Here is a 26558-nt window from a genome sequence, read left to right on the forward strand (position 1 = left end):
AGAACACACATTTCTTACATAGATGATAACAAGCGGGTGGACCTAAACTGAGGGATAGATGATAACGAGAAAATGGGCATAAATTGGAAAAAAAGTAATTTCCTTTGCAAACAATGTATTCGTTTTGAATTCAAGGGTCGTCCAATGATAACTATTCAATTTTTCGTATTTTATTTGCTCCATTGTAAGAGACCTTGGCTAATGGCTTTCAATGACCAAATATATATATATATATATATATATATATATATATATATATATATATATATATATATATATATATATATATATATATATATATATATATATATACACATATACACACACACACACATATATATATATATATATATATATATATATATATATATATATATATATATATATATATATATATATATATATATATATATTGAACTACTATCGATACAACTGATAATATTGCAAAAACGAATAATATTAATATACATAGTAATATATGTCATATGTTAAAATTGTGCAAAATATTTACCTATGCTTTCATTCATATGATCCACTGTCATATTTACCAGATAGAAAGTAACCTGAACCTAATTTATCGAGAATCATCGAAATACTGTTATGCAAAAGGTGTAGGATTCTCTCTTGGTTACATCAGAGCAATGTTTTATTCTTACCATGCATGTAGGTCACATGTGTAGCTAGCTCATCTTCTGTGCAAAATTCCCGGTCACACTTGTCACACCTATAGTCTGTAGCAATACAGTGATAAAAGTAGTTTTCATCATTCTTTCAATTGTACTTTTGTATATGCTAGAAGTTCCAACTATTCGCACTCTTGTGGTTTCAAATACGGGTTTCCTATTTGTCAAAATTTTAAAATGTATTTGAACAGAAAGCATTTTTCATATTTCTGTTCAAGTCTTTTATTAGATACTTCATTGATACAATTCAAATTCTGATTGTGCAGAGGGGATTCTCTTTAAATTTAGTACCTGTTAAATAAATTCAGCAACATTTCAGTGTATTCAGGAGATCATCGAGACATAAAAAAGTTAATAAATACAACAGAAGATACACTGTTGTATCTTGGTACCTATTTCATTGCTTTATTTGATCCGTTTTATTACTACATTTGCAATGGCGATGAATATTGCCATGCTTACTGATACAGCTACAGGTACTCTTGGCATACCATTTCCTGTTCTGCAGTATTTTATTATGCAAAAATATTTATCAAGGTTTTCTTTAGTAGAACTAACTGACCAACGTAGAACCTAAGTTAGTGAAAGTTGTTGTGAGATGCATATACTTACATACCATTCTGGAAAATTAGATATGCAGAACTCATTTACTCGTACAAGTAAAGCATTCAACGCATTCCTTAATGCGAATCTTACTTATGCTCTCTTGATCTCCTAATCAAAGACAAATAAAACGTTATTCTCTTACCACCAGTATCTCTCATATGTTGCGCAAAGTCACTTTCTGTGGAAAATTCCTTCTTGCATTTGATACACGTACGAGCTGTACAAATATAGTAAGAAATTTAACTACCATCAAGAGATAATTCTAGTTCCTTTATGCTATAGTGTTCAACTAACTCATTAACAATTTCCAAGTGAAAAGTTCATGTCCTGTTTGTGTGTGTGTGTGTGTGTGTGTGTGTGTGATTTGGATTTTTAACGTAGCTTTAACAATTTTTCAGTCATATCGCTACGATGTCTGCAGTGTGGCAGTTTATAGTGATGTCTAGCACTGGGGCACCATGCCGCAGACATGTAGCATGATGTCCCACCCAGTCACATTATCCTGACACCAAGTACAATTTTGAGAGTGCACCAGTTCTTTCAGCTCCAAATTTCAGGAAATTGTTTCAAATGTCTGTTGATTCAAGTGATGTTGGGATTGGTGCAGTATTGATTGAAGATGGCAAAAAATGGTGCAGTCCATTCATGTTTTTCCCAAAAAATTAAATAAGCACCAGAAAATTTATTTTACAATCAAGAAGAAATGTTTGTTTTGATACTGGCTTTGCAACACTTTCAAGTGAATATTACTTCAGTTCCTTATCCGATTATTATATTTAGTGCTCCTAACCTCCTTACTGTTATTGGCAAGTTGAACAAAAATTATTAAGGTAGACATTGTTGTTGCAGGAATACAATATTAACATCAGGCACGTAAAGGGAAAATACAATTTAACTACAAAGACTTTAATTGGGAATGACAGTGACTTCATCCAAATACTTCTGGAATTATATTATTGTGATTAAACAAAAGGCTGTTGGCACATCATTACAATTCAGGGCACTGGTATATTAGTACATTAAAGACTAGCAGCCACTACAGAACCTTGTTCATTAGGACTTATGTTAGAAATTCTAGGATTGTCCTGGATTTAGAATGTAACACTGTTATTTTTATATTATCGCAATCACTTCTGATTCTAAGGAAGATTGTTTTGTCGAATTTTACAAAACTTGTTGGTTTTCTCTCTCTCTCTCTCTCTCTCTCTCTCTCTCTCTCATTATATCTCTGTCTGTATATATATATATATATATATATATATAGAGAGAGAGAGAGAGAGAGAGACAGACAGACAGACAGACAGACAGACAGACAGAGACAGAGAGACAGAGACAGAGATGTATGTAATGGTTACGTTGATATTAGATGGAGATGTGGCTCTTCAGCTTTCGATATTCGGCAATATATAAATTACCGAAGTATCGAGACTTATAGGTTTAAAATAAACAAATTTCGTGGTGCAAATGTTATATCATTCTCTCACGATCTCTTGGGGACAGCTATAGGCATGTTTGTTCTTACCTTCGACATCCCTCTTATGTTGCTCAAAATCATCTTGTGTTGAAAATTCTTTTCTACAATTGTGACACGTACGAACTGTACAAATAAAGGTAAATATAAGAGTAGATTCCTTTATTATGAAGTTGTACATTGCGAATTCAAATTATTTAAATATTTAATGTTTCAAACCGTTGAGATAGTTGTTGTTAAATTGTAAACGTTTATTTCAAGAGACAAACCATTTCTTCTATGTCCATAGAGGTCTTTTGTTAGATGCTTCAGTGCTACAGATTGAAACTGGAATTATGCAAAGCCGTTTTGATAATTTGTAAATGAACTAAAGTAACGTTTTGTTTTGTAACACAAGCAGAACGAATGGGTAAATTGGGATTGTCAAAGTAAATTCCTGTTTCAGCATCACACTGATAGTTTCGTCGGTATGTAAATGTTTTGACTTTCAAAGGACTGCCATTTAATGTTAAACTGTTTCAAGTGATTTTTATATACATGGGTACCAAGAAAAGAAAAGAAAATACACTATAAGACTCAAGCACTCATTATGGACTTTTGAAATACTTTATAAGGTCTTTTCGTTACCGATTCATTGTTCATGTCCGTTTTCTGGAGTAAATCATATATATATATATATATATATATATATATATATATATATATATATATATATATATATATATATATATATATATATATATATATATATATATATATATATATATATATGTGTGTGTGTGTGTGTGTGTGTGTGTGTGTGTGTTTAAAATAAACAAATTTCGTGGTGGAAATGTTATATCATTCTCTCACGATCTCTTGGGGACAGTTATAGGCATGTTTATTCTTACCTTCGACATCCCTCTTATGTTGCTCTAAATCATCTTGTGTTGAAAATTCTTTTCTGCAAATGTGACACGTACGAACTGTACAAATAAAGGTAAATATAAGAGTAGATTCCTTCATTATGAAGTTATACATTGTGAATTCAAATTATTTAAATATTTAATGTTTCAAACCGTTGAGATAATTGTTTTTAAATTGTAAACATTTATTTGAAGAGACAAACCATTTGTTGCATGTCGATAGAGGTGTTTTGTTAGATACGTCAGTGCTACAGATTGAAATTGGAATTATGTAGACAAAGCCGTTTTGATAATTTGTAAATGAAATAAAGTAACGATTTGGTTTGTTAAACAATCGGTAAATTGGGATTGTCAAAGTAATTTCCTGTTTCAGCATAACACATAGTTTCGTCGGTATGTAAATGTTTTGAATTTCAAGGGACTGTCATTTAATGTCAAACTGTTTCAAGTGATTTTTATATACATGGGTACCAAGAAAAGAAAAAAAAATACACTATATGACTCAAACATTTATTATGGACTTTTGAAACACTTTAAAAGGTCTTTTCGTTACCGATTCATTGTTCATGTCCGTTTTCTGTAGTAAATCATATATATATATATATATATATATATATATATATATATATATATATATATATATATATATATATATATATATATATATATATATATATATATATATATATATATATTAAATGCTCATTATTTTCCCGGTTAACTTTACATTGCCAGAATCGTTCAGTATTACCCGATACTGAACTCGCGCGACAATACACATATAGCATTTACGTGCATAAAGGAACTACTTTCTATTGTAAACAAGCTATGGACGCAGGCGCCAGCACTTTTGATTTGTACACAAATCATGTACATACGCGTAGGAGGCTCTTTACGTTGTGGTTGTTTAAATTTGTTTCTGAATGAACTAAAACAGATGTTTCGTGGACTGCCACATACCAGCTGCTTTGGCACATTCCGCGTTGATACAATGTTACGGATTTAGGCTAGTTACAGTATATAACAGACGCAAGATAAGGTCCGTACAAATAGCATACAAATGACAAGTCATATACTCTCTTCTTTAGCTGGTGATAATAATGGCAAAATAAAATATACTTACAGTTTTACATCCTGAATTTCCTCAAAATGTATTTTCTTAATTCTGCAAATCCGAATTACATGAGCCATGTCGTAGGTTTTCAATCTGGATTACACATTTCGAAATTGCGCTGTAATTTCGATGATAAGTGCAATTGCATCCTCCTGACTGCACTCAAAATGAAATAAGCATTAAATTCCATGGCTTCTTTTTAATCATTGCAATTGAAAGACTTCATATTTTCCCCACATTATTCAATGACAGAAACAGAAACACATTTGCAGATGTCAACATGCTTCTCCCTAGCTTCTTAACTCTCATGTATTTCATGTGGAATCGTCACATACAAATCCAGTCCATAATCACGAAATTTCATAGAATCGAGAAAAATACCCAAATCTATTCATTCCAGATCAAATGGAAAATTTGTTGCAATGCACATTCATTCACAATATGAATCCAAATTTCAATTTTAACTAGACACGCCATTTTCTTTCGAAAGTTATGTCGAGCGCGCGACTAAGTTCAAATATCTGGTCGGAGTTATGTGCGCAGTAATGATGCTGATTTGTGTAATGATGAATATGCGCTTGTGTATTTAGTTTAGAATGCGGCATACATTAATTTACGTTCTTTCTTGTAGTGTATTTTGTTTATATAATTAAACCTTAGGTAGAATAAAATAATGAGCATATAATAAAAAGGTTACTGCATTTGTATGGGAAAATATGAACTCGTTTTGTCGGAAGGATATACCGCACTCCCAAGGTCGTGCAGTATTCCATCCCAAAACTAATTCATATAGTCCCATACAAATGCAGTAACCTATATATATATATATATATATATATATATATATATATATATATATATATATATATATATATATATATATATATAAGAATCCTTTCAAGTGTACTGGATCTAGCAAGGTATCACGTGTGTCAGGGATTGATTAAGATAAATGCAATAAACTGACAACTAACAGTGGGAAACTAGTATCTAGCTAGCATGAGCGCTTTCAACTCGTTAATGAGTCTTTTGCAAAGGCAAATGCAAAACATAGAGAAGACAAACAAATAAAACAGAAAAATGGTTGTGTTTGCGAAACTTTACTTGGCTGTTTCTACAGGGATTCAACCTTTTAACTTTATTATGTTTCAACTAGTGTATTTCAGCTTGTTGCTGATACTGGAAAATATTGGTATTGACCTAGAAATTAATGAACCATAACGACATCTGATATTTTATGCAAATTTATGTAAGGGCAAATTATATCACGGATATTTCATTGTTATAGTAGTCATAAGCTATTAAGTAAATTTAGAGAACTTTTTGAAAGAAAATGTTTCGGCTGCAAAAGATAATTTTATTGTGCATGGTTGTCTTTTTCTAGTCTTCTTGCTTTAAACCGCTTGGTTGCAGTGTTCTAAGGCGGCGTATCCAGTAAGATTCCTTTTGTTTCTTGGTTTGGGGACTCCAGTTGGGGTTGTGAGCAATTGCAATAAGTAGTATATCACTGAAAGTCAATCTGGCCTATGTGGCGATAAAAGGTGCAAAACCTGGCCTAGTCAATATGGCATATGTGGTGATAAAAGGTGAAAAACCTGTCCACATATGATAGAGACCAGGACATTTTCTAGCACAGTGACTACAGAAAAATTGAACATACATGGTCCAAACAAAACGTGCAAAACAGAGAATGTCATTTATCGCCTCACATGTAAGATATGTAGCCTTCAGTTTGTCAGAGAAACTGAAAAGCTACGCAAAAGGATCAACCTTCATTGACCTGATTGGATGACAGAGAAGCTTTACAGAAGACCGGCCGCAGTACACTTCTCCTCCCCTGACCACGCTTTCAGTGAAATAATACTTAAAGACTCATTAAAGAGTCGAAAGCGCTCAGGCTAGCTAGATACTAGTTCGTTGTCAATTTTTGTGTGTGTATATATATATATATATATATATATATATATATATATATATATATATATATATATATATATATATATTAGTTTTGCACTATGCATGAACAATTTGATAAGACATCTAATTCCTGGTCATGCCGTCGGAAAGTTTCAAGGTGAAATGCAAACGTTATATTTCAGTTAGAAAATTGTTGTTCTTACCATAGTGATCATACCAATGATCTGTAGACTCCCTTTCGGTGGAAAATTCCTTCTTGCAGATGTAACACGGAGGAACTGTACAAAAAAGCAGCAGATTATGTTCTATTATGACATAGTTGTATTTTCCATATGCTGGAGTTTACAACAATTTAAACTATTTATACTCGTTAAGTTCCAAAACGCTGATATTATTTAATAAAATATTAAAATGTATTTGAAGACATACAACAATTTCCATATATATTTTGAAGTATTGTATTTGATACTTTACTAGTACAATCAGAATTCAAATTATGCATGAACAGGACTGTCTAGTAGCTATCAAATAAATTCAGCAATATTTGTATGTATCTTGTTAGGGAGAAGTTAAACGTAAATGTAAAGGGTAAAATTAATTTCGTTTTATGAACACCACTATGGTAGTTTCTGAGTATGTAAATGTTTAGAATTCAAGGGGCCGTTATTTGATAACAACCTTGCCACGTGGTCCTGTACTACAGGCCGTCATGGAAAGGAACAAAACATTTTTCATCCCGTAAGCCTTAAGCAGTTAATATTAATGTGAGAAAATACTTTACAATTTCTTTCTAGTGCCGATCCAATTGTTTATGACCTTTTCCAGTAGGAAATTAGGTTGCAATCTTTATCGAAGGGTATAACAGACTTATAGTTTGAATTTGGCTTCCAGCAGCAGATAGTAAATTAATGAATTATTTTCATTTCTTTCCCAAGTAAATTAATGAAATGAAAGAAGCCCAGACATTTTATGGAAAATGTACCTCTCTCGTTCCTGCCCCCCACACACACATGTGCCTACTAACATTCACAGCTTGTGTGTTAGAGAGAGAGAGAGAGAGAGAGAGAGAGAGAGAGAGATTCACTTTAAAAGATCAATGATAGTTTCATAATTTATAACACAGTATTGAAAATATTAAATACGAATATAAAGCAAAAAGGATTAATCATATCGAATATTGTTAAAAATATTAACATTTTTAATACTAAATGCATCCGACGATCTATGATGTACTAAAGTAATATGAATATACAGTTGACCAATCAGTTTTGATTTTATTATATTGTGTAATTTTGTCAGCAGGTTGTAATGTGTATGGAATAAAGCGCAGAAAAACAACTGATATTATATTGCTTCAGCTTGGTACCTATTGTGCTGTAACAATTATTCCGTTGTCTGAATTCTATGGTGGTCAACATACACTATGGAATTATAGTTATGCAGCAAAATATCCTATTATTAGCTGTAAAATAATTTCAGCAACTTTTTTATTGTATTAAATAAGGAGAAAAGCTAATTGAAATTAGGATAATTAATTTGATCACCTCACCAATATATGATTCTTGAGGATGAACGTTTACCAAGTATCATAGACTTATCTTGAACGGTTTTGGAGTTTTGATCCGCAAAATTAAAGTTTAGTAGAGGTTGATGGATGGATAAAGAATGAACAAATCAAAACATTAAAGATATTTAAAGTAGAGAATTCTAAATAGAAATGTTTGCAACATATGGACCTCGTCTGTAGTGTGTGCGATTTGAAAAGAAACAAGTTCCAAGATTCTGCAAACATATAGGTTGAAGTTTAAATGAATTTCTTCTTGAAAATGTTGTATTATTTTCTATTGATCACAGTTAGAAACAAACATTGTCCTTACCCTCCTTATTCCGCTTATGTTGCTCTAATTCACTTTCTGAGGAAAATTCCTTCTTGCAAGCGGGACACGTAAGAGCTGTGCAAATAAAGATAAATAAAAACAGATTCCTTCATACTTGCCCTTTCTATACATTAGGACTTCGAATTATTTGCATTCTTTGTGTTTAAAAATACTGATAAATTTGATAAAATGTAAAATTGTGAAAATTGATTTAAAGAGATACACTAATCCCCAAATCTCCATGACCGTATTGTGGCAAATAGGTCAATGCTACAAGCTAAAGGTGAAATTATGCAGAGAAAAATGTCTTTCCACTAGCTGTAAAATAAATACAATAACCTTTTGTTTTGCTACAAACGGAGAAATTATGTGTAAATTGGGAGGGTAAAAGTCATTGTTTTTTTCAGTATCACAATGATATTTTGGTAAGTATGCAGATTTCTATGGACCCCTATGTAATATTAAACAGTTTCAAGTGATTCATGCTTACACTGGTTTCACATAAAGGAGCAAAAATTACATTGTAAGACTTAAACACTTATGATAGAGTTTAGCAACTAATTAATCAGATTGGCACCGCTTTTGTTTATGACCAAACAAAAACCACCATAAGAAGTCTTCTTGTGGAAACCACATGTTGCCATATCTTTCCGTTTTGGAGAAGTATGTGTGCGTGATTTAGAATATTTCACGCGGCTTTGACAATTTTAGTCATATCGCTACGAAGTATTTATTTACGACCAACTGGACATCACTTATAGCCTTCTGGTGAAAACGCACGTTAATATAACGTTTCAATACTAAAAGTAACTAAAACAACTTGCTGAACATGGCTGCCATGGCGGCCATACTGGATGCCACATATGTACCATTTTTATTCAGGACCAACTAGATATAATTGGGAGTCTTACGGTAGCATCCTCAGTTTGATATGACAGTCCACTCAGGAGAAGTATAAAGATTTTAATATGGCTGGTGTGGCGGCCATACTGGATGTCCGTGCGGCACAATTTTCATTTGGGACGAAAACACATCCTGGAATGTATGTATGAGGAAGAGTAGCGATAAAAAATGGAAATACGAACGATCCTTTCTTTTGTTTTATTATTTGTCGTGTTTGATTGTGCTTTGCTTTGTAATTTCCATCGAGAGTCGGGAGAAAACACGTTAGTAAAAATCTAGTTTTCCACTAGGCAAGCACGATGTGATAAAATATTTAATATCAGCCTAATTTGTGTTAAAGTATGTATATTAGATATTACCCTCTCGTGGTTATAGTTAGAGGAAGGCATTGTTATCACCCTCATGGATCCTCATATGATGCACTATCTCACTTTCCTTTGAATTCATTGTTATATCTATGACAAGCACGAGTTGTGTAAGAAAGTGAGAAAATGAGGTTCCGTCATGAGATGATCGTACTTTCTATATACTGGAAATTTTGCCCTCTTTGTGCTTGAAAACTCTGGTATCATATTTGATAAAAAGTTACAATATTTTACATGTTCTTTCTAGTGCCGATCTAGTTATCCATGTCCTTTTCCTAGAGCAAAGTAGTTGTAGTGGCTGTACTCCTTGTCACTGATACGTTGAATTAGGCGTTTAGCGACAGACAGGTCATCAATGACTTAATTTTATTTTGTCTCCAACTTTCATAATAAAAAAAAGAAAGAAAAAAGTGAAGCCTGCCTCTCTCTCTCTCTCTCTCTCTCTCTCTCTCACGCACACACACACACACACACACACACACACACACACACACGATTGTGCGTATAAAGTAGAAAAATGATACGTACTCAAATGACTCGCGTAGCAGCCTCTCTCACGACGTTCTTTCTCTCTCGATTGATCGATTGATTGATACATTGATATATATTACATTTACAGTTTCGATGTCCGCCTAAAATACTTTGACGAACTCTTACATAATTTATTTTAATGAATTAAAATATGAATTAGAAACATAAGGTGAAAGAATTACCCATGTAACACTATACAAATATAAACTTTATATAGGATAAGCTTGGTAGAAGCCACTGCAAGGATGACGAGACTTCGGAATCACAACGTCATATCGCGAAATGAAGCTAATGTCAATCATAAAGTAGGTAACGGAACTCCTTGATATATATATATATATATATATATATATATATATATATATATATATATATATATATATATATATATATATATATCTTGACGTATCTTGACTTATCTTGACATTACAGTTATATAAAAATGTTTGTTTTGAATAAATTTACAAAATATATGCCATTACTCTTATTTCTTTTCAGAAATATAGGCCACTTTTTTTGTTTTACACTCTCAAACAGGAAAAGATATGTTTAGAGGAACTGTTATGTTATGGTTGATTTTAAGACATTTGTTTTATTTTATTACCAGTTGTTTTGAAAAGAAATATTCCAAAGTGTACCTTTGATCTTTTCAAGAAATATTAACAATACTAGAATGTAGCGATACCAGTTTTAAAATGTGATACTGCTTTTGAAAAATGTTTAAAATATTCATGTATTTCGTGCTTTCTATTAAATCAAAAATAATGTCGATTACTTTCTTTAATAAGTGGTATCATAAATATGGGATATGGAATAACTGTTTACGAAACATTTTGCCTATAATGAGTTGAAGCTGTTTTTTCAGCCTTTGTTGGAATTTGTGCATCTCAAAATCGGAACTGTTGTGTTTTACTATTTGTTCATTCCAGCTTTTGACACTAGTGGAGGACAGCATACACTTCAGTTTCTCTGTGTACTGTTGTACCTCATCCTTAATTCATACCTCGTTTCTCCATGGCCTCGTATTGCATTTCCTGCGCAAATAGATCATCCAGGATATGAACCAATGTTTGCATTGCCACTTCATCAATATCACTCGTTTTGAATTTTCTCGCAGTTTTGTCAATGATTGAGAGAGGTAGCAAGTAAACACTATCCACAGCGTCTACATTTTGAAGTGTTGTGGGGAGGTTTTGGTAGATGTGTTGGACTTCTTCGAAGGACGCCGGTCATTTTATATCCATATACGCACATAAAAAATAACAATGAATGTCATCAAAGTTAGTCGCTCGTTTCTCATCTTTGTTGAAGTTATTGGCTATGAACTGTCCCAATCTAAGTGCTCCTTCGAGCTGGATGTCGAAGAGATCATGATCCTTATTATCTCGTTGGGTGAATTTAAATTCAATGAGTACTCGATTTTCATACGTCATCCCAGCAACAAAGTGTGTCGGCCCTTGTCTAGGGGGCGCTCACCAGTTATTATGTACTTTTGGGAGAATGACGTATGTAAGGTGAAGTCGTTTGCATTTGAAACAAGCACAGTGGAGAGACTTACCTCTATGCTACTTTAATGTAATGTGGATGACTTGTCTTTGGAAATTGTACGATTTAAGCACACTGCCAACTAAAATGACTGCTCCCTTAAGCTAAACAAATCAGCCTGAATTAGTCTAAAGTACACTATCTTTAGCACCTATTAAAACAGGGAAAACGAATTTTGCCCAGCTAGATAATACCAGCTTCTGAAAGTGCAATGGATGAATTACTACATATATAAAATGTTAAAAAAAACTGATCGGCTCTTTTTTTCATTTACAATTTGTCTCTGAAGTCCAGGAAGCGAAAATGACCAAGAGGAGCTACCAGTGCACATATAGAGTAAGGTCAAGCTGTATACTCTATAACTCAATTATACACATCAATCATACACCACAATAAATGGAATGAAAGGTTCTTTGAACTGTACCTAAGATATACAAGGTCTTTTTTAAATAGTCAGTATAACCAGTGAGGAAACCCGGGAAAATTCTTTTTCTTTAAAATTCTAACCCTATACAAAATATGAAACTATGGGGCGCCACCATAGGGATGTTGCATTGTATATAGTCACCAAGACCTAAAATAATTTAATCAGAGATGTATCGTCAAGCTGTATACTGATAGCTCTGACGTCTGGAAATGAACAATGCTCGAGGGAGACAAAATTTTTCATAATGTTCTTTACGTTATGAAGAAAAGGCGTTTTACTTCTTCCCACATTTCTAAAGTATGTCGTATATGTGATATGGATGATGTGTTATGTACACTGATTTTTTTAATGCTATGTAGAGCAGACCATGATGATAATCAGCTAATTTGTTTGCTCATAAGACTTATTAGTATATCCACCACTAGCTATGGTGTCTTCATATTGTATTTAAATATCTGGCACCAGTATTTTATATTGCGCTTACGGTTTTTTTTATATCAATGAAACTTATATTAATGATTCAATTTTTTTACTGTTAAATCTGTAATATTACCTTTGTTATAGTAAAGTGTAATTTGAATTGTGAGGTACTGACTTGTAATGTGGCTCAAAGTGTGTAACAAATATACGAAAACTTGGACATAAAAAGAAAAATATGAGTGACCTTTCTCATTCGTCTAAATGCATGCCGAGACAGGCCTTATCTGGCGATGGTGTTATAAAAGGTTGCTGGCAATGTTTATTCAAGTCAGATACGTGGTGATTATAAACTGTTCCACACTCACACATTAGGCATAAGGTTCTGCTGACATGCTGAATTAGTTTTATATTTGCTAATATTGCTGAATCATAATATTTTAATTTTACTTGCATATCAATACATCTTGTGAAAAGAAGGCCTTATTTTTGCCTCATCAATATTGGTTTTCAGTACAGTTTCTACTTTGCTACTTGTTCAAGCTATTATTGATTTGTTGACTTCAATTTAATCACCATCCACAACATATTTTAAAATTATCATATTTTAATTGTTTGTCTTTCCTGACGATCTTTATTTGTTTGCTAACAAATATGCATGGGCGAGTGTTTTCTTTCAGACAGCTGTATTTATATATTACTGCAATAAATTTGGAACAAATATCCAAACTAGTCATAAATCTGTAGTATAAAATAAATAAATGAATAAATAAGTATATAAATTAAAAATTAATCAATTGATTTAGCAATAATAAGATTAGAGCAACTCGTTTTTTTTTATTGATATATGGGATTTTTGAATGGCTAAAAGTAGAAGAAGGTTGGATTATTTTGAACAGTGGAGAAATCAAATTCTGTAAAAAATATTGATTCATGCATGCAGAATTCCGGTAAGATTACAGTTAACATTGTAACGGTTGTAAAGGCAAAGGTAAATGTAAATGAACCTAGACAAAACCATAAGAATAATTCCACATGCATGTAAAACAATTTACATTATTTCTTCTAAGGCAGATTGTACGGTCCGCTTGATTAGTCTAAACTAAAGGTAGAATGATAATTATGAGGCGATCTAACGTTTACGGTAGGAATAGAAGAAATAAAATTCCATCAAAAGAAAACAACAAAAACAAACAATTGCGACGAATTGATTCCAGATGAGCATGGTAATTTTAGGTCCAAGGGGAAAACGAAACCCCATAGCGTTTAGTTGATAAAAGTAAATCTATTCTGTTCGAAAGCTAAAATGTATTTGTTGCCCTGTTTGGCAGACTATATGATACCCATATTTACCCCAGACATAAGCAGGGCAGCCATACGATATATGATAAAGGTAGTGTTAAAATAAATGTAGAGAAAACCCTTTCTCAAATAGAGAGCCATACTTCAGCTTAATGATTATGCCGTAGTCTATCGGTATTTTTCTTAATTCAGTACACTATCGCCCTGTCACAGATTATTACATTAGAAAATTTGAAGATGACTTAGATAATATGAAGATTTTACATTATCACACATAGTTCTGGACTTTAAATGATTTAAAACTAATATCCTCTAACTTGGAGAATACCATATCATTCTCCCGCTTATTTCCAGCCACATTTGCTGCGAAGCTTCATAGGAGCGTGCGCTGAGGAGAAGATCTGCAAAGTCAGCAGATCTGAACCATTTTGTAGAGAATTTGAAACAACTGATACAGTGTGAGTATAGCTCTGAACGGCTTGTGAACACTCTACATTAAAAGTTTCGAATTTTAGCCTAATTACCCCTGAGCCCTTGTTTAAATGTAACAAGGTATGACATAGATGATCACAATATTTTATCTATTCATTTGTTAATTTGTCTGCTATGCAGAGGTCTTTTCACGCGTTGCGAACTCAAGCAATCCATAGTGGTTAATCTGAACACAAACTGCTACAAATTTGCATCTTTAATAAGTTTCAGATTAGTTTGTTTCTGATTGGTTTTCTTGGTTTAACAGAATTTTCAGCACATGCTAGACTGTACATAACGGCCAGTATATTTAGTGGGGAAAGAACACAGGAAGACCTAGGGAAGAACCACTGACTCACGGGAAGTTACTAGCAAGCTTTCTCAAATACCCATGTTTGTCGAGTCGAGAATCGAACCAACGATGACAGAGGTGAGATATCAATAATTTGTAAAGATGCGCGCCATTGACCAGTCGGCAATCCAGGAAGCCCCTTAAAATAATGTGTTTGATCAATATATTTAACTACATTGGAAGAGTTATGATCGTCATATACTATTCTTATAGACTGTGTATACATATTTCTCCTATTTGCACAAAGGAAATAAAACCAAGAAAAGATAGAACTTTGAAACTTTAAACTAAACATGATCCTTGACACTAATTATTGATCATAACAAGGAGAATTGAAGATAATCCTATATAACACACACGTTGTAAAGCTTTATTGTGGCTGGAACTTATAATCGTTTTGCTGGCAACATCATGTTTAACTTAAAATTTAGATACTATTTTCAGGAATACATTTTCCATCACATTCTTGTTTGCCATGGTCGATAAACTGTAGTTTGGTACGATAAGAAAGAGTCACTAAATGTGTATGTAGTTTATGGAGATCTTATAAACATTTCTATTTGGTGAGATTTTCATGAATGGGCAAGTGGAAACAATGCTGAATTAATTACACGTACGCAATTCTTCGTTTCCATTTATGAAAGAGAGGGAGAGATCATAGATACGTAATAATATATAGTTCATTATGTCACAAAAAAATTTCCGTTATCACGTCATGAGACGTAAATATACTTGCCTCATGTATAACAGTAATAATTAAGTGTATTAACCATAAATGATAAGGTGTTGCATTGGTATTCTGAATGTAGCATTAAAGTTTCACTGTCAGGAATTTTACAAGATGAATCTATCTAGTAACTCTAATAAACCTTAAAGTTGAAGGTGCACGAGAGAGAGAGAGAGAGAGAGAGAGAGAGAGAGAGAGAGAGAGAATAAAATTATTGTTCAATCATTTTAATTAATGCACAATTGCAGGAAAGACTATTTCCATTCCGATACAAATTATCTGTTCACACATATAGTAAGCCATAAAATTAGGCATCAATTAACTGATTGTTCCCAATTATTCAAAATTGTTTACCTAACTCTATGGCTGATTGACTCAGCGACTGATTTATCTATAGTAAACTGTAAAGTTATATTGTTAGAGGTTATATTAAGAAATGACTAGCGCCTGATTGAAAGTCATAAAGTTAAAATTTTCGGTCACGTTGCAAGTTCACTTTTATAAACTTTGTAAAGCACTGATATATCTAAACATATAAAGAAGGGAACTTGAACACAAAGGGTATTCAAAGAAAATATGATATGTTAAATGCTTGGAAATTAAACGATCGAAAATGTAATAGACTAAATAATGCAAACATTGTAGGAAGATAAATGCTAGATATGTCTTTGCTATATTCTATAATCATGATTTAAGTGTTGGGTTTACTTCGCTTGCATATATCTTCTCCAGATCCTTCATTTTCCAGTTATAAAGAGTTCAGGGTTTCTTTTTAACAAGACTTTCAAGCCGAACTAAAAACGGTGCTGAGTTGGGTTACTACAAAAGCCGTAGGAAAAAAAGGATTGGTTTTGTATTATTAAATGTAAGACCAAAGTTCAATCACACATATATTACCAAAAGGCTGTTCAACAATAATAATGACAATTAACATAGATGCAGTTGAATACTTTCCTTCAGTATATGTGTACGCTTGTGTGAATGGGGGATAAGCAAACATACAGAGGTTACCTTTTGTATCCTTTTGTAACACTATCTTGAATAAATACCTTTAGAGGAATAGGATAACTTGTTTCTATACCACGTAGATAATCTATGTATCATAATAGCAATCTGCTAAACGATCGGTAAGCGACTCCATTAAAAGGTTAGAAATATGAGTTGACTACCTATTTCTAACATTTAAAGAACATATTACCAATAACATATCAATGAAGCTGTGTTTTATTTTAGGTAAGCTTGTTTCTACATCCCTAAATTTAGTTACATTACAGGCATTTTGCCAGTGTATCCCTTTACTAAAGACCAAACTATAACTGCAATTTGTTTCAACAATTCAACAAATTTTAATTTGTTTTTAAAACCATTAAATAATTTATTTGTTGCTTCGAAAAAGTTATTATGGTAACCACAGTAGCCCGTCCTGCGATATGATAACTAACATCGTGTGCATAAAGTCGTCGTGTATCAAAAATATTTCCTTAAGAAGATGTAATGATACAAATTTCATCAAACATTTCTTCCTTTATCAGTTTATACAGTCTATGTTCTGTCAGTCGTGTTGGAAAATATCATATTGCTTGTACGTTGATCGTTCAAATGTACTTGCATGATAAAGTATGCCTCCTTACAAAATGTAGCACGTCACGGTCTTCAAATAAGAATCAAAGAAATTAGACTATGGATTGCATAATCCGGCATTATTAATTTCTTTTTATAATATTATCATTCTGTAACCTTAATATAATGTTCAGGTAATATAGATTTAATTGAACATTTATTTTTTAATTTTATATTCTTCACTCTAAATTTGGTGGCAAAACTTGTAATCATTCAGTTTGGACATCGTCGCTTGAAATATAAGAAATTAAATTGGTTAGTAATAAAGGCATCGATCTTGTTTTTATCATCACAACAAATCAATCTCAGGTCAAAAAGCATCGATTTTCTTTTCCACACATATTTAAATGACAATATAGCTACTGGCGTGATAACAAGTACGATATCCTTTAAAATGTTGCAAAATATCCCTAGACTAATGTTATATTCAATGCTTGTTAAATATGGGACTGGATGAAACTCCCGAAACATGTCCCTGGCATGCTCCATGGAGAACATATTTGTGGTCCATAGATCACAGCTTCGAATTATTGGAATGTGCAATTTTCAATACACTCTATTACAGTGCATACATTGATTGGAGCCAGTGAAAGGTTAAAGTATAGATAACTAATCAACATATGCCAAAATTTCGCTTTCGCTTTCTAAACGAATTGAAATCAATATATGGTTTGTATGGATTAATGGACTGATGCATATATGCTTACATATAAATTTGTATCCGTTTGTAACCAGATATTATAGTCGCAAGATACAACTGAAATGTAGCAATATGTCTTCTTGACTATGTATAGGCATAATCTGATAGTGGTGAACTATATTTATCACTAACTGGTTTGAACAAACCCCTTATGAAAGAATCAAGAAGGCCTATTGACAGACATTCAACAACATAGAAAGATGTAGCGATAAATATATAGATATTAAAATAGTAGTGTCATTATGCCGTTTTGGCAACGTTTTGCCCTTTTGGGTCTTGACTAGTGGCAACAGCCTCTTTTCCCCTTAAGCTGGCAGGGAAGCTACATTCTATGTGCAACCAGTGGATAATTAGCATCACTAATCCACGTTCTTCAGGCTGTGTACGATATCATTATAGATCAGTGGCAGGCGGTTAATTAATAATTAGCGTTATCGACTGACATCACTAGTCTACAATTGTTTAGAAGTCGTCTGCTTCAGAGATAAATTGTGCTATTTCTTATGGATTTCGATGTGCTGAAGTCATATATGACAATTAAAATAACTCCCTGGCTACTGTTTCCAAGATACTTAAGTTTATAGATTTTAGATTATGTATACTGTATAGATAATAGAGTTTCAATCATACATTTTAACCCAGTCTTTTCATGTGTTTATGGAACATTTGCAAGTATTAGTAGTAATTTGTGGGAAAAAGTACATTGCGAAATTAATGTGGACAATAGACACGTTATAGAGGCAAGAGGAATTTAACTTCGGAACAAATGGTAATTGTCACAAGTGGCATACATTAATCACGCGATATATGTAAAGTGGAACGGCTGGGAGAGTAAGGGAAAATAACAGGCGTGTGGCACTTGGGGGACAAGGAGAAATTAACATGGATAAACGGGTTTCTTGGGGGTCAAGATAAAATTAACATGATGAGGCATTTGGTGGGCAAAAGTGTTTATAGCCTCAGAACGGGCAATAGTGTTACAAGTGGCAGACTTCAATGGCCTTGATTTAGTAACAGTGTCTGAGTTGACCTCAATACGTGTCAATATAGGTAAGTATGAAAAATCCCATGTTAAACGGTTCTATAGGTTTAACATGGGAATGGGTTTATAGGGTCAAAACTTATTTATGGGCAATAGTGTTTTGGGTTCAAAAGGTAATACATTTTCAAAGTCTTTATAGGGACAGTGGAAAATGTAACTTTTAACTTTACAATTGTTATTGGCCGTTTCTATGCTATATAAGAAAGTACGGAAAACTTAATTAAAACATTGTTTTAGATAAAATTAAATCAGAGAGATACTATCCTGCATACCACCTATACCATCCAATACCGATACACACTTTCCTAAATGTTTTGTGTAGTCTCTTAAATCATACACCTACTATCAGAAAAAAAAGTCAGTGTGTAAATGAAGAGACTGAATATTACATAAATACTATCCATGACATTTGAATTTGCACACTATCCAACATGCTTTGTTTAGTATATAAAACCCCGCACCAACTATCAGATGATAGGGGTAATGTGTAATAGAAGGGAATAAAATCGCAAAAATATACCATCCAACAACCCATTCACACTATCCCTACACAAGGTAGGTTCCAAAACCTCACACTATGAAATTAAACTTGCATCGTGTAGATGAAGACGATGAAATCGCACACACATACGGTCCATCTCACCTTATATGCCACCCAACACCCCAAATAAACAAACAAACACACACACCAAAACACCTTCTGTAGCATCCACATCCGCACACATTCTATCAGACCATGCTGGTAAGGGTTGAAACAAACTACATATAATCAACAACATACTGTCCATCACACTATCTATATTATCCAACGATTCACACACACACACACACACACACACACACACACACACACACATTATCCATAAACAGGAAGTGAAAAAACCAAGGAGATGAAATTCAACAGTGATACTATCCGTTACACCATCTATACTATCCACCACCACATACAAACACAAACACACACAAAGACAGACACACACACTAACACACCTTGTGAAGGTAGCCACATACCAACTATCAGACTAAACGGGAAAGGGTTCAAACATACTACATGTAATCCATCAACCGTACTATCCATCACGCCATCTGTACTATCCAGCATTACATACACACTATCCAAAACGTTTTGTCAAGTCCACCCAACAACAACTCTCCGAAGAAAAGGTGTAGAATGAATAAGGATATGAAATCTCACAAATATACTATCCAGTACATCATCTATACTAACATCAGCACATAGCCAACACACGCACAAACACACGCAAACACACACACACACACACACACACACACACAAAATCCAAAACGCCTTGTGTAGACTCCACACATCAACTATCAGATCAAATTGGGAAAATTTTAAAGTAAACGACATGTAATGCAAGAAGAATAACTTGAGTATAGCCGACCCTATTCCGTATTCCCATTGCAGAGCCAATACAGGCGTTTAGGTGAGAGAAAAAAATGTAACAATGTTTGACCTATTTTCTCTCAGCTGATTTAAGAGTGCAATAGAACTAGACCTTTTTGGAGCTGTTTTACAGTCCTCGGTTTAGGGAACTTTGCAACATTGTAACCTCAAGGAGTGTGCTGCAAGACACGACATCTCTTCAATCTGGGAGTGTATATAAAGAAAATGCTACTGTGGTCAGTTGAGAATAAATATGACACTACATTTTGTTAATAAAATTGATGAATGAAAAATGTCCAATGAATATTTCGCACACAGAATATATAGTTGACTCGATAAACTCATAAAAAGGTAATTTCGTGTTAATTTCTCCTTGTCCTATAATGCCGCAAATTAACAGAACAAAAATGGACACCTATTGTTCTGCCTTTTACCATCATTTATAAACTCTACTCTCTCTCTCTCTCTCTCTCTCTCTCTCTCTCTCTCTACAGTGTAATATTTTTCTGCATACTCCCATAACTTAATGTGATTTTTCTCTCTCTAACAGAAAAAAACCACAAAAAAACCCCAACACTCCAGAGGCTTTCTACTGCCACTCAATACACTAACAATTGTTTTTCACACGTTTTGTATTTCGAAATATTCAAGGACCGCTCCGGTGGCTTAGTGGTTAGAGCGTCCGCTTCCGATGCATGTTCGAACTCCGGCGGAGTCGTACCAAAGACTATAAAAGTGGTACTAACAGTTGCCTCGCTATGCGCTAAGCATTAAGAGGTTAGTGTTAGGACTAGTCAGCCTGGTGTTAGGATAATGTGACTGGGTGGGACATCATGCTACATGTCTGCGGCATGATGCTCCAGTGCTAGACATCACTATAAACTGCCACATTGCTGGCATCGTAACCATATGACTGAACAATTGTTAAAGCTACATTACAAATCCAAACCACATACGCACACACACACACACACACACACACACACACACACACACACACACACACACACACACAAATTCAAACACATTCAAAATGTTCAAGTGCAACAAACATATCAGTTTTAAAAGGCAACTGATTTTCAGTAATATTTAGCACGGGCAGAAAAATTTTGCGCTACAAAAATTCTTCAGCTTGACAATATATAGATAACGGTTATTATATAAATTGGCAAATAAAGATGACAATATTCTTACTGTTTGCAAGATATAAGTCAATTTAGTACTGTTTTACACTCCGAAACTTAACAGCAAAAGTGATATTTGGAGGACCAATTACATAGTATGATTCCTTTTAAGACATTTACTTTATTACTAGTTGTTTCACAAAGTGATGTTAACATTAATAGTTTTAAAAATGAAATGTGATATTGCGCTTTAAACATATATTTAAAAATGTTTAAGTATTTGGCACTTCTTAACATCAGAAAAATGACAATTACTTTTTAATAAAGATGGGAAATGGAAAATTTGCTTTCAAAGCATTTTACCTTTGATGAGCTGAAACTCTTCTTTAAACCTATATTGGAATTTGTGCATCTCAAAATCGGAACTGCTGTGTTTTACGACTTCTTCATTCCAGCTTTTGACACTAGTGGAGGACAGTATACACTTCAGTTTCTCTGTGTACTGTTGTATCTCATCCTTAATTTTCGATGTATTAATTCTCCGTTTCTTCATTTCATCGCATTGCAGTTCTTGCTCATAGAGATCATCCCTGATATGAACCAACTTTTGCATTGCTACTTCATCAATATCACTCTGTTTAAATCTTCTCGCATTTGTGTCAATGATGGAGAGTGGTAGCAAGTAAACACTGTCCACAGCTTCTACGTCTTGAAGCTTCGTGGGTAGGTTTTGGTAGATGCGTTGGACTTGTTTGAAATCCATACGGTCACTGTCGCTTTCACTTAGATTTATACTGTCACAGAATATATCACACCTAATGTCATGAAAGTTAGTCTCTCGTTTCTCATCTTTGTTGAAGGTAGCGGCTAATGCCTGTCCTATTCTTAGTGCCCCTTCGAGCTGGATGTCGAGGAGATCATGTTCCTTCTCATCCCGTTTGTTGAATTTATAATCAATTAATACTCGATTCCCATATGTCAACCCAGCAACAAAATGTGTCGCACCCCTCTCTCTAGCCAATTTGAGCATACCATAATTACCAGACAGTGTTTGAATTGTCTCCGTATCAAGTTCCTCGTATCGTTTTATATGTTTGTAATCAAGCGTCATCCTAGCCTGTCCAATTGAGGAACTTTTGTCATCAATATAATTGGCGGAAGCCGATCCCCCCAATGTAAAGAATCCAAAAGATATTCCAACTTTCACATGGCCGCCAAATCGAAAAGCTTCCAACCTCTCATTTATGGTGTAGGATGACTTCAATTCAAGACTGAGAGATGGACAAAGTCTAGATCTCTTGCCCACATCAGAGCATTTCTCGAGTAGATTTAAAGATTCGAACAGTTCATGTTTATATGCATTATACACCATTCCAAGCTGGAACTTTCTTCCGGCTGCAGAAAGACTGAGTGATTGATCAGAAGAAGCTTGGGTCATTTTAGAGAATACCAACAGTAATTTTCTTGTTCAGGGTTACAGCATAATTATTCTCTTTGACAAATGCCAGTCCTTATATGAGTAAACTGACTTATAGCACAAAACTTGTTCTTATTTGTCGCAAATAAATAACTGGATTTGTCATTCAGTTACTATTAAAAAGATATGAAGATTTTGTTTTAAATTTCTGGTTTAGCATTACAGACACGGTTTTTGAAGCACATCGACTGCACCTGAAATAATTAAGTACTTTGCATAATATATAGTGACTGACATAAAATATAGGTTTGTATACATATAACTGAGAAGTTCTTGCATTGTTTCGTGATATTACACTGTATATATTCACCAAGACCCAAAATAATTTAACCAGAGCTCTATTGTCAGAATATATTCTGATAGATCTGACGTCGGGAAATAAACAATGCTTAAGTGAGACAAACTACACTTTTCCTAATATTATTTACGTGATGAAGAAAATGTATGTTTTACTTCGTCCCATATTTCTAAAGTGTGATATGGATGACATGTTATGTGCTATGATTTTTTATGCCAAGTAGAGCGAGCTATATTATCATCATGATCATCAGCTCATTTCTCTGCTCATCGGACTTGTTAGTATATCCACCACTAGCTATGGTGACTACATATTGTATTTAAATATCTGGCACCGGTATTTTATATTGTGCTAACGGTTTATTTTATCACCAGAACTTTATTTTTGAGTTGAAAAGATTCAAATTACCGTTATATCAGTAATTTTGCCGTTGCTACGACAACATGTAATTTAAAGTATGAGGTGCTGACTTGTAATGTGGCTCAAAGAACGAAATCGTCGTGTTTCAAAAATATTTCCTTAAGAAGATGTAATGATACAAATTTCATCAAACATTCCTTCCTTTGTTAGTTTATACAGCCTATGTTCTGTCAGTCTTGTTGGAAAATATCATATTGCCTGTACGTTGATCGTTCAAATGTACTTGCATGATAAAGTATGCGTCCTTACAAATTGTAGCACGTCAATGTCTTCCAGTATGGACCAAAGAAATTAGACTATGGATTGCATAATCCGGCATTAATTATTACTTTATTATAATATTATCATTCCGTAACCTTAATATACACCTCAGGTAATGTAGACTACATTGAACATTTTGTTTTAAATTTTTATGTTTTTCACTCTAAATTTGGTGGCAAAAATGGTAATGAATCAGCTTGGACATCATTGCATGAAATATAATAACTTAAATTGGTGAATTGTAAAGGTATGGTTTAGACCGATCTTGTTTTTATTATCACAACAAATCAGTCTCAGGTCAAAAGGCATCGATTTTCTTTTCTACACATATTTAAATGACAATATAATTGCTGGCATGATAACAAGTACCGATATCCTTTAAAATGTTGCGGCTTGTCCCTGGACTAATGTTTTATTCAATGCTTGTTAAATATAAGACTGGATGAAACTTGCGGAACATGCCACTGGTATGCTCCATGGAGAACATATTTGTGGTCCATAGATCACAGCTTCGAAATATTGGAATGTGCAATTTTCAAGACACTCTATTGCAGTGCATACATTGATTGGAGCCAGTGAAAGATTAAAGTACAGATATCTGGTTAAAATATGCCAAAATTTCGTTTTCATTTTTTTAACGAATTGAAATCAATATATGGTTTGTATGGATTAATGGACTGATGCATATATGCATATGTATACATTTGTATGCGTAGGTATCAGGATATTATGTTTGCAAGATACAACTGAGATGTAGCAATATGTATTCTTGACTATGTATGGACATACTCTGATAGTGGTGAACTATATTTATCACGAACTGGTTTGAACAAAGCCCTTATGAAAGATTCAAGTAGGCATATTGACAGACATTCAACAACGTAGAAAGATGTATCAATAAATATATAGATATCAAAACAGTAGTGTCATTATGCCGTTTTCGCAACGTTTTGCTCTTTTGGGTCTTGACTAGTGGCAACAGCCTCTTTCCCCCTTAAACTAGCAGGGAACTACATTATATGTGCAACCAGTAAATGATTAGCACCAATAATCCACGTTCTTCAGGCTGTGCACGGTATCATTATAGATCAGTGGCAGGCGGTTAATCATTAGCGTTATCGACTGACATCACTGGTCTACAATTGTTTAGAAGACGTCTGCTTTAGGGATAAAATGTGTTATTTCTTATGGTGTTTGATGTGTTGAATTCAAATATGACAATTATAATCATACTAATTGGCTACTGTTTCCGAGATACGGAAGTTTTTAGATTTTACGTATATGTATATTGTATAGATAATAGAGTTTTAATCATAAATTTTAACCCAAAGTCTTTTCATGTGTTTGTGGTTGCTTCACATGATACTATTTCACCTGTCCTGCTAAGTAACACTTTAAAGAAAAGGAAAAGGGTTATATAAATAAAATTTATTTTAAAACAAAAGGCAAGTAAAACTATTATGTATTTATAAGTACACAGTTTAGTCCTTATTCAGTACCTACTCGGCTGTTCGTGGTCTTTTTCTTGTATTCATTAAATGGAACATCTCTAGTTACTGTCCATCAATGGTCTGCAAGCATTGTTTCTCCACTGATTCAATGTCCTGGTGAAATCGCTCACCGTGCTCATTGCTCACTGTTTCGCAGTTCGGTGGGAAAAAATCTAGATGAGAGTGCAATAATTGTATCGGTAGTGAATGTTGAAACCAAGGCTTTTGTATGCCTTGAAGAGGTCTTCCACCAACTCACTGTAGTTGTATGACTTGTTGTTTCAGAGAAAATGTGTTGCCTATAACTGAAAGAATTTCCATGCCGTCTTTTCCTTTCCGGGCAGTGCACGGTCAAATGCATCATCTCGAAGAAGTTCACGAATATGAGGACGAACAACGACACCTTTCTTTATCTTCACTTAACACTGGAAATTTTCCATGGAGGTACTTGAAATCTGCCTGTGTTTTGTATATGGTCTTGACAAAGTTCTTCGTCAGACCAGACCTGATGTGCAAGGGTGGTAACAAAAATCTTCCTTGATTCAACAAGTGGTGGAAGCTGAACACTTTTCCTCCCAGGCTGCAATGACTGTCGGAGTGGCCAATCTATCTTGATGTAGTGGGAATCTTTCACACAACTGTCCCATTTGCAAAGGAAACAGCAGTACAATGTGAATCCAGTCTGCAGACCAAGCAAGACAGCAAGAACCTTCAAATCGCCACAACTGCCACTGATGTTGGTCATAGTTTATGCAACTCAAAAGTTGTTTCATGTTTTCATAGGTTTCATTCATTTGGACTGCATGACCAACTGGTATTGATGGCAAAACATTGTTATTATGCAGCAAAACAGATTTAAAACTCGTCTTTGATGAATCAATGAAAAGTCTCCACTCATCTGGATCATGAGCGATGTTGTGGGCTGCCATCACACTATCGGTGCTTTTGCAGGCTAAAAATCACCCTCCATGAAGAAGGATGGGCAAGATCCTTTTGACGATCACGGAACATGGAAACCCTAACATCACCTGCCAGGAGATTCCACTGCTGTAGTCTGGAGTCCAACAGCTCCGTCTTACTCTTGGATAGTTCCAAATCCCCAAGA

General features: G+C 33.9%; 1 protein-coding gene across 2 annotated transcripts in view; it reads right to left on the reverse strand.

Moving 5' to 3' along the window:
* The window catches only part of LOC149794983 (cytolytic toxin-beta-like), a 44910-nt gene that overhangs the window by 6721 nt on the left and 11631 nt on the right, over positions 1-26558 (reverse strand). For both annotated transcript variants that reach the window (XM_089964019.1, XM_089964020.1), the window contains exons 2-8: positions 21871-23178; positions 8574-8648; positions 6900-6974; positions 3651-3725; positions 2812-2886; positions 1432-1506; positions 657-731 (exon numbers count right to left, since the gene is read on the reverse strand). In XM_089964019.1, coding sequence (XP_089820145.1) covers positions 657-731; positions 1432-1506; positions 2812-2886; positions 3651-3725; positions 6900-6974; positions 8574-8648; positions 21871-22945 — 1525 coding nt within the window. In that variant the 5' untranslated portion in view covers positions 22946-23178. The remainder of the gene's footprint in view (positions 1-656; positions 732-1431; positions 1507-2811; positions 2887-3650; positions 3726-6899; positions 6975-8573; positions 8649-21870; positions 23179-26558) is intronic.

Source organism: Sinohyriopsis cumingii, chromosome 7 (assembly GCF_028554795.1).
Source record: "Sinohyriopsis cumingii isolate HCF-2022 chromosome 7, ASM2855479v2, whole genome shotgun sequence".
Taxonomy (NCBI): domain Eukaryota; kingdom Metazoa; phylum Mollusca; class Bivalvia; order Unionida; family Unionidae; genus Sinohyriopsis; species Sinohyriopsis cumingii.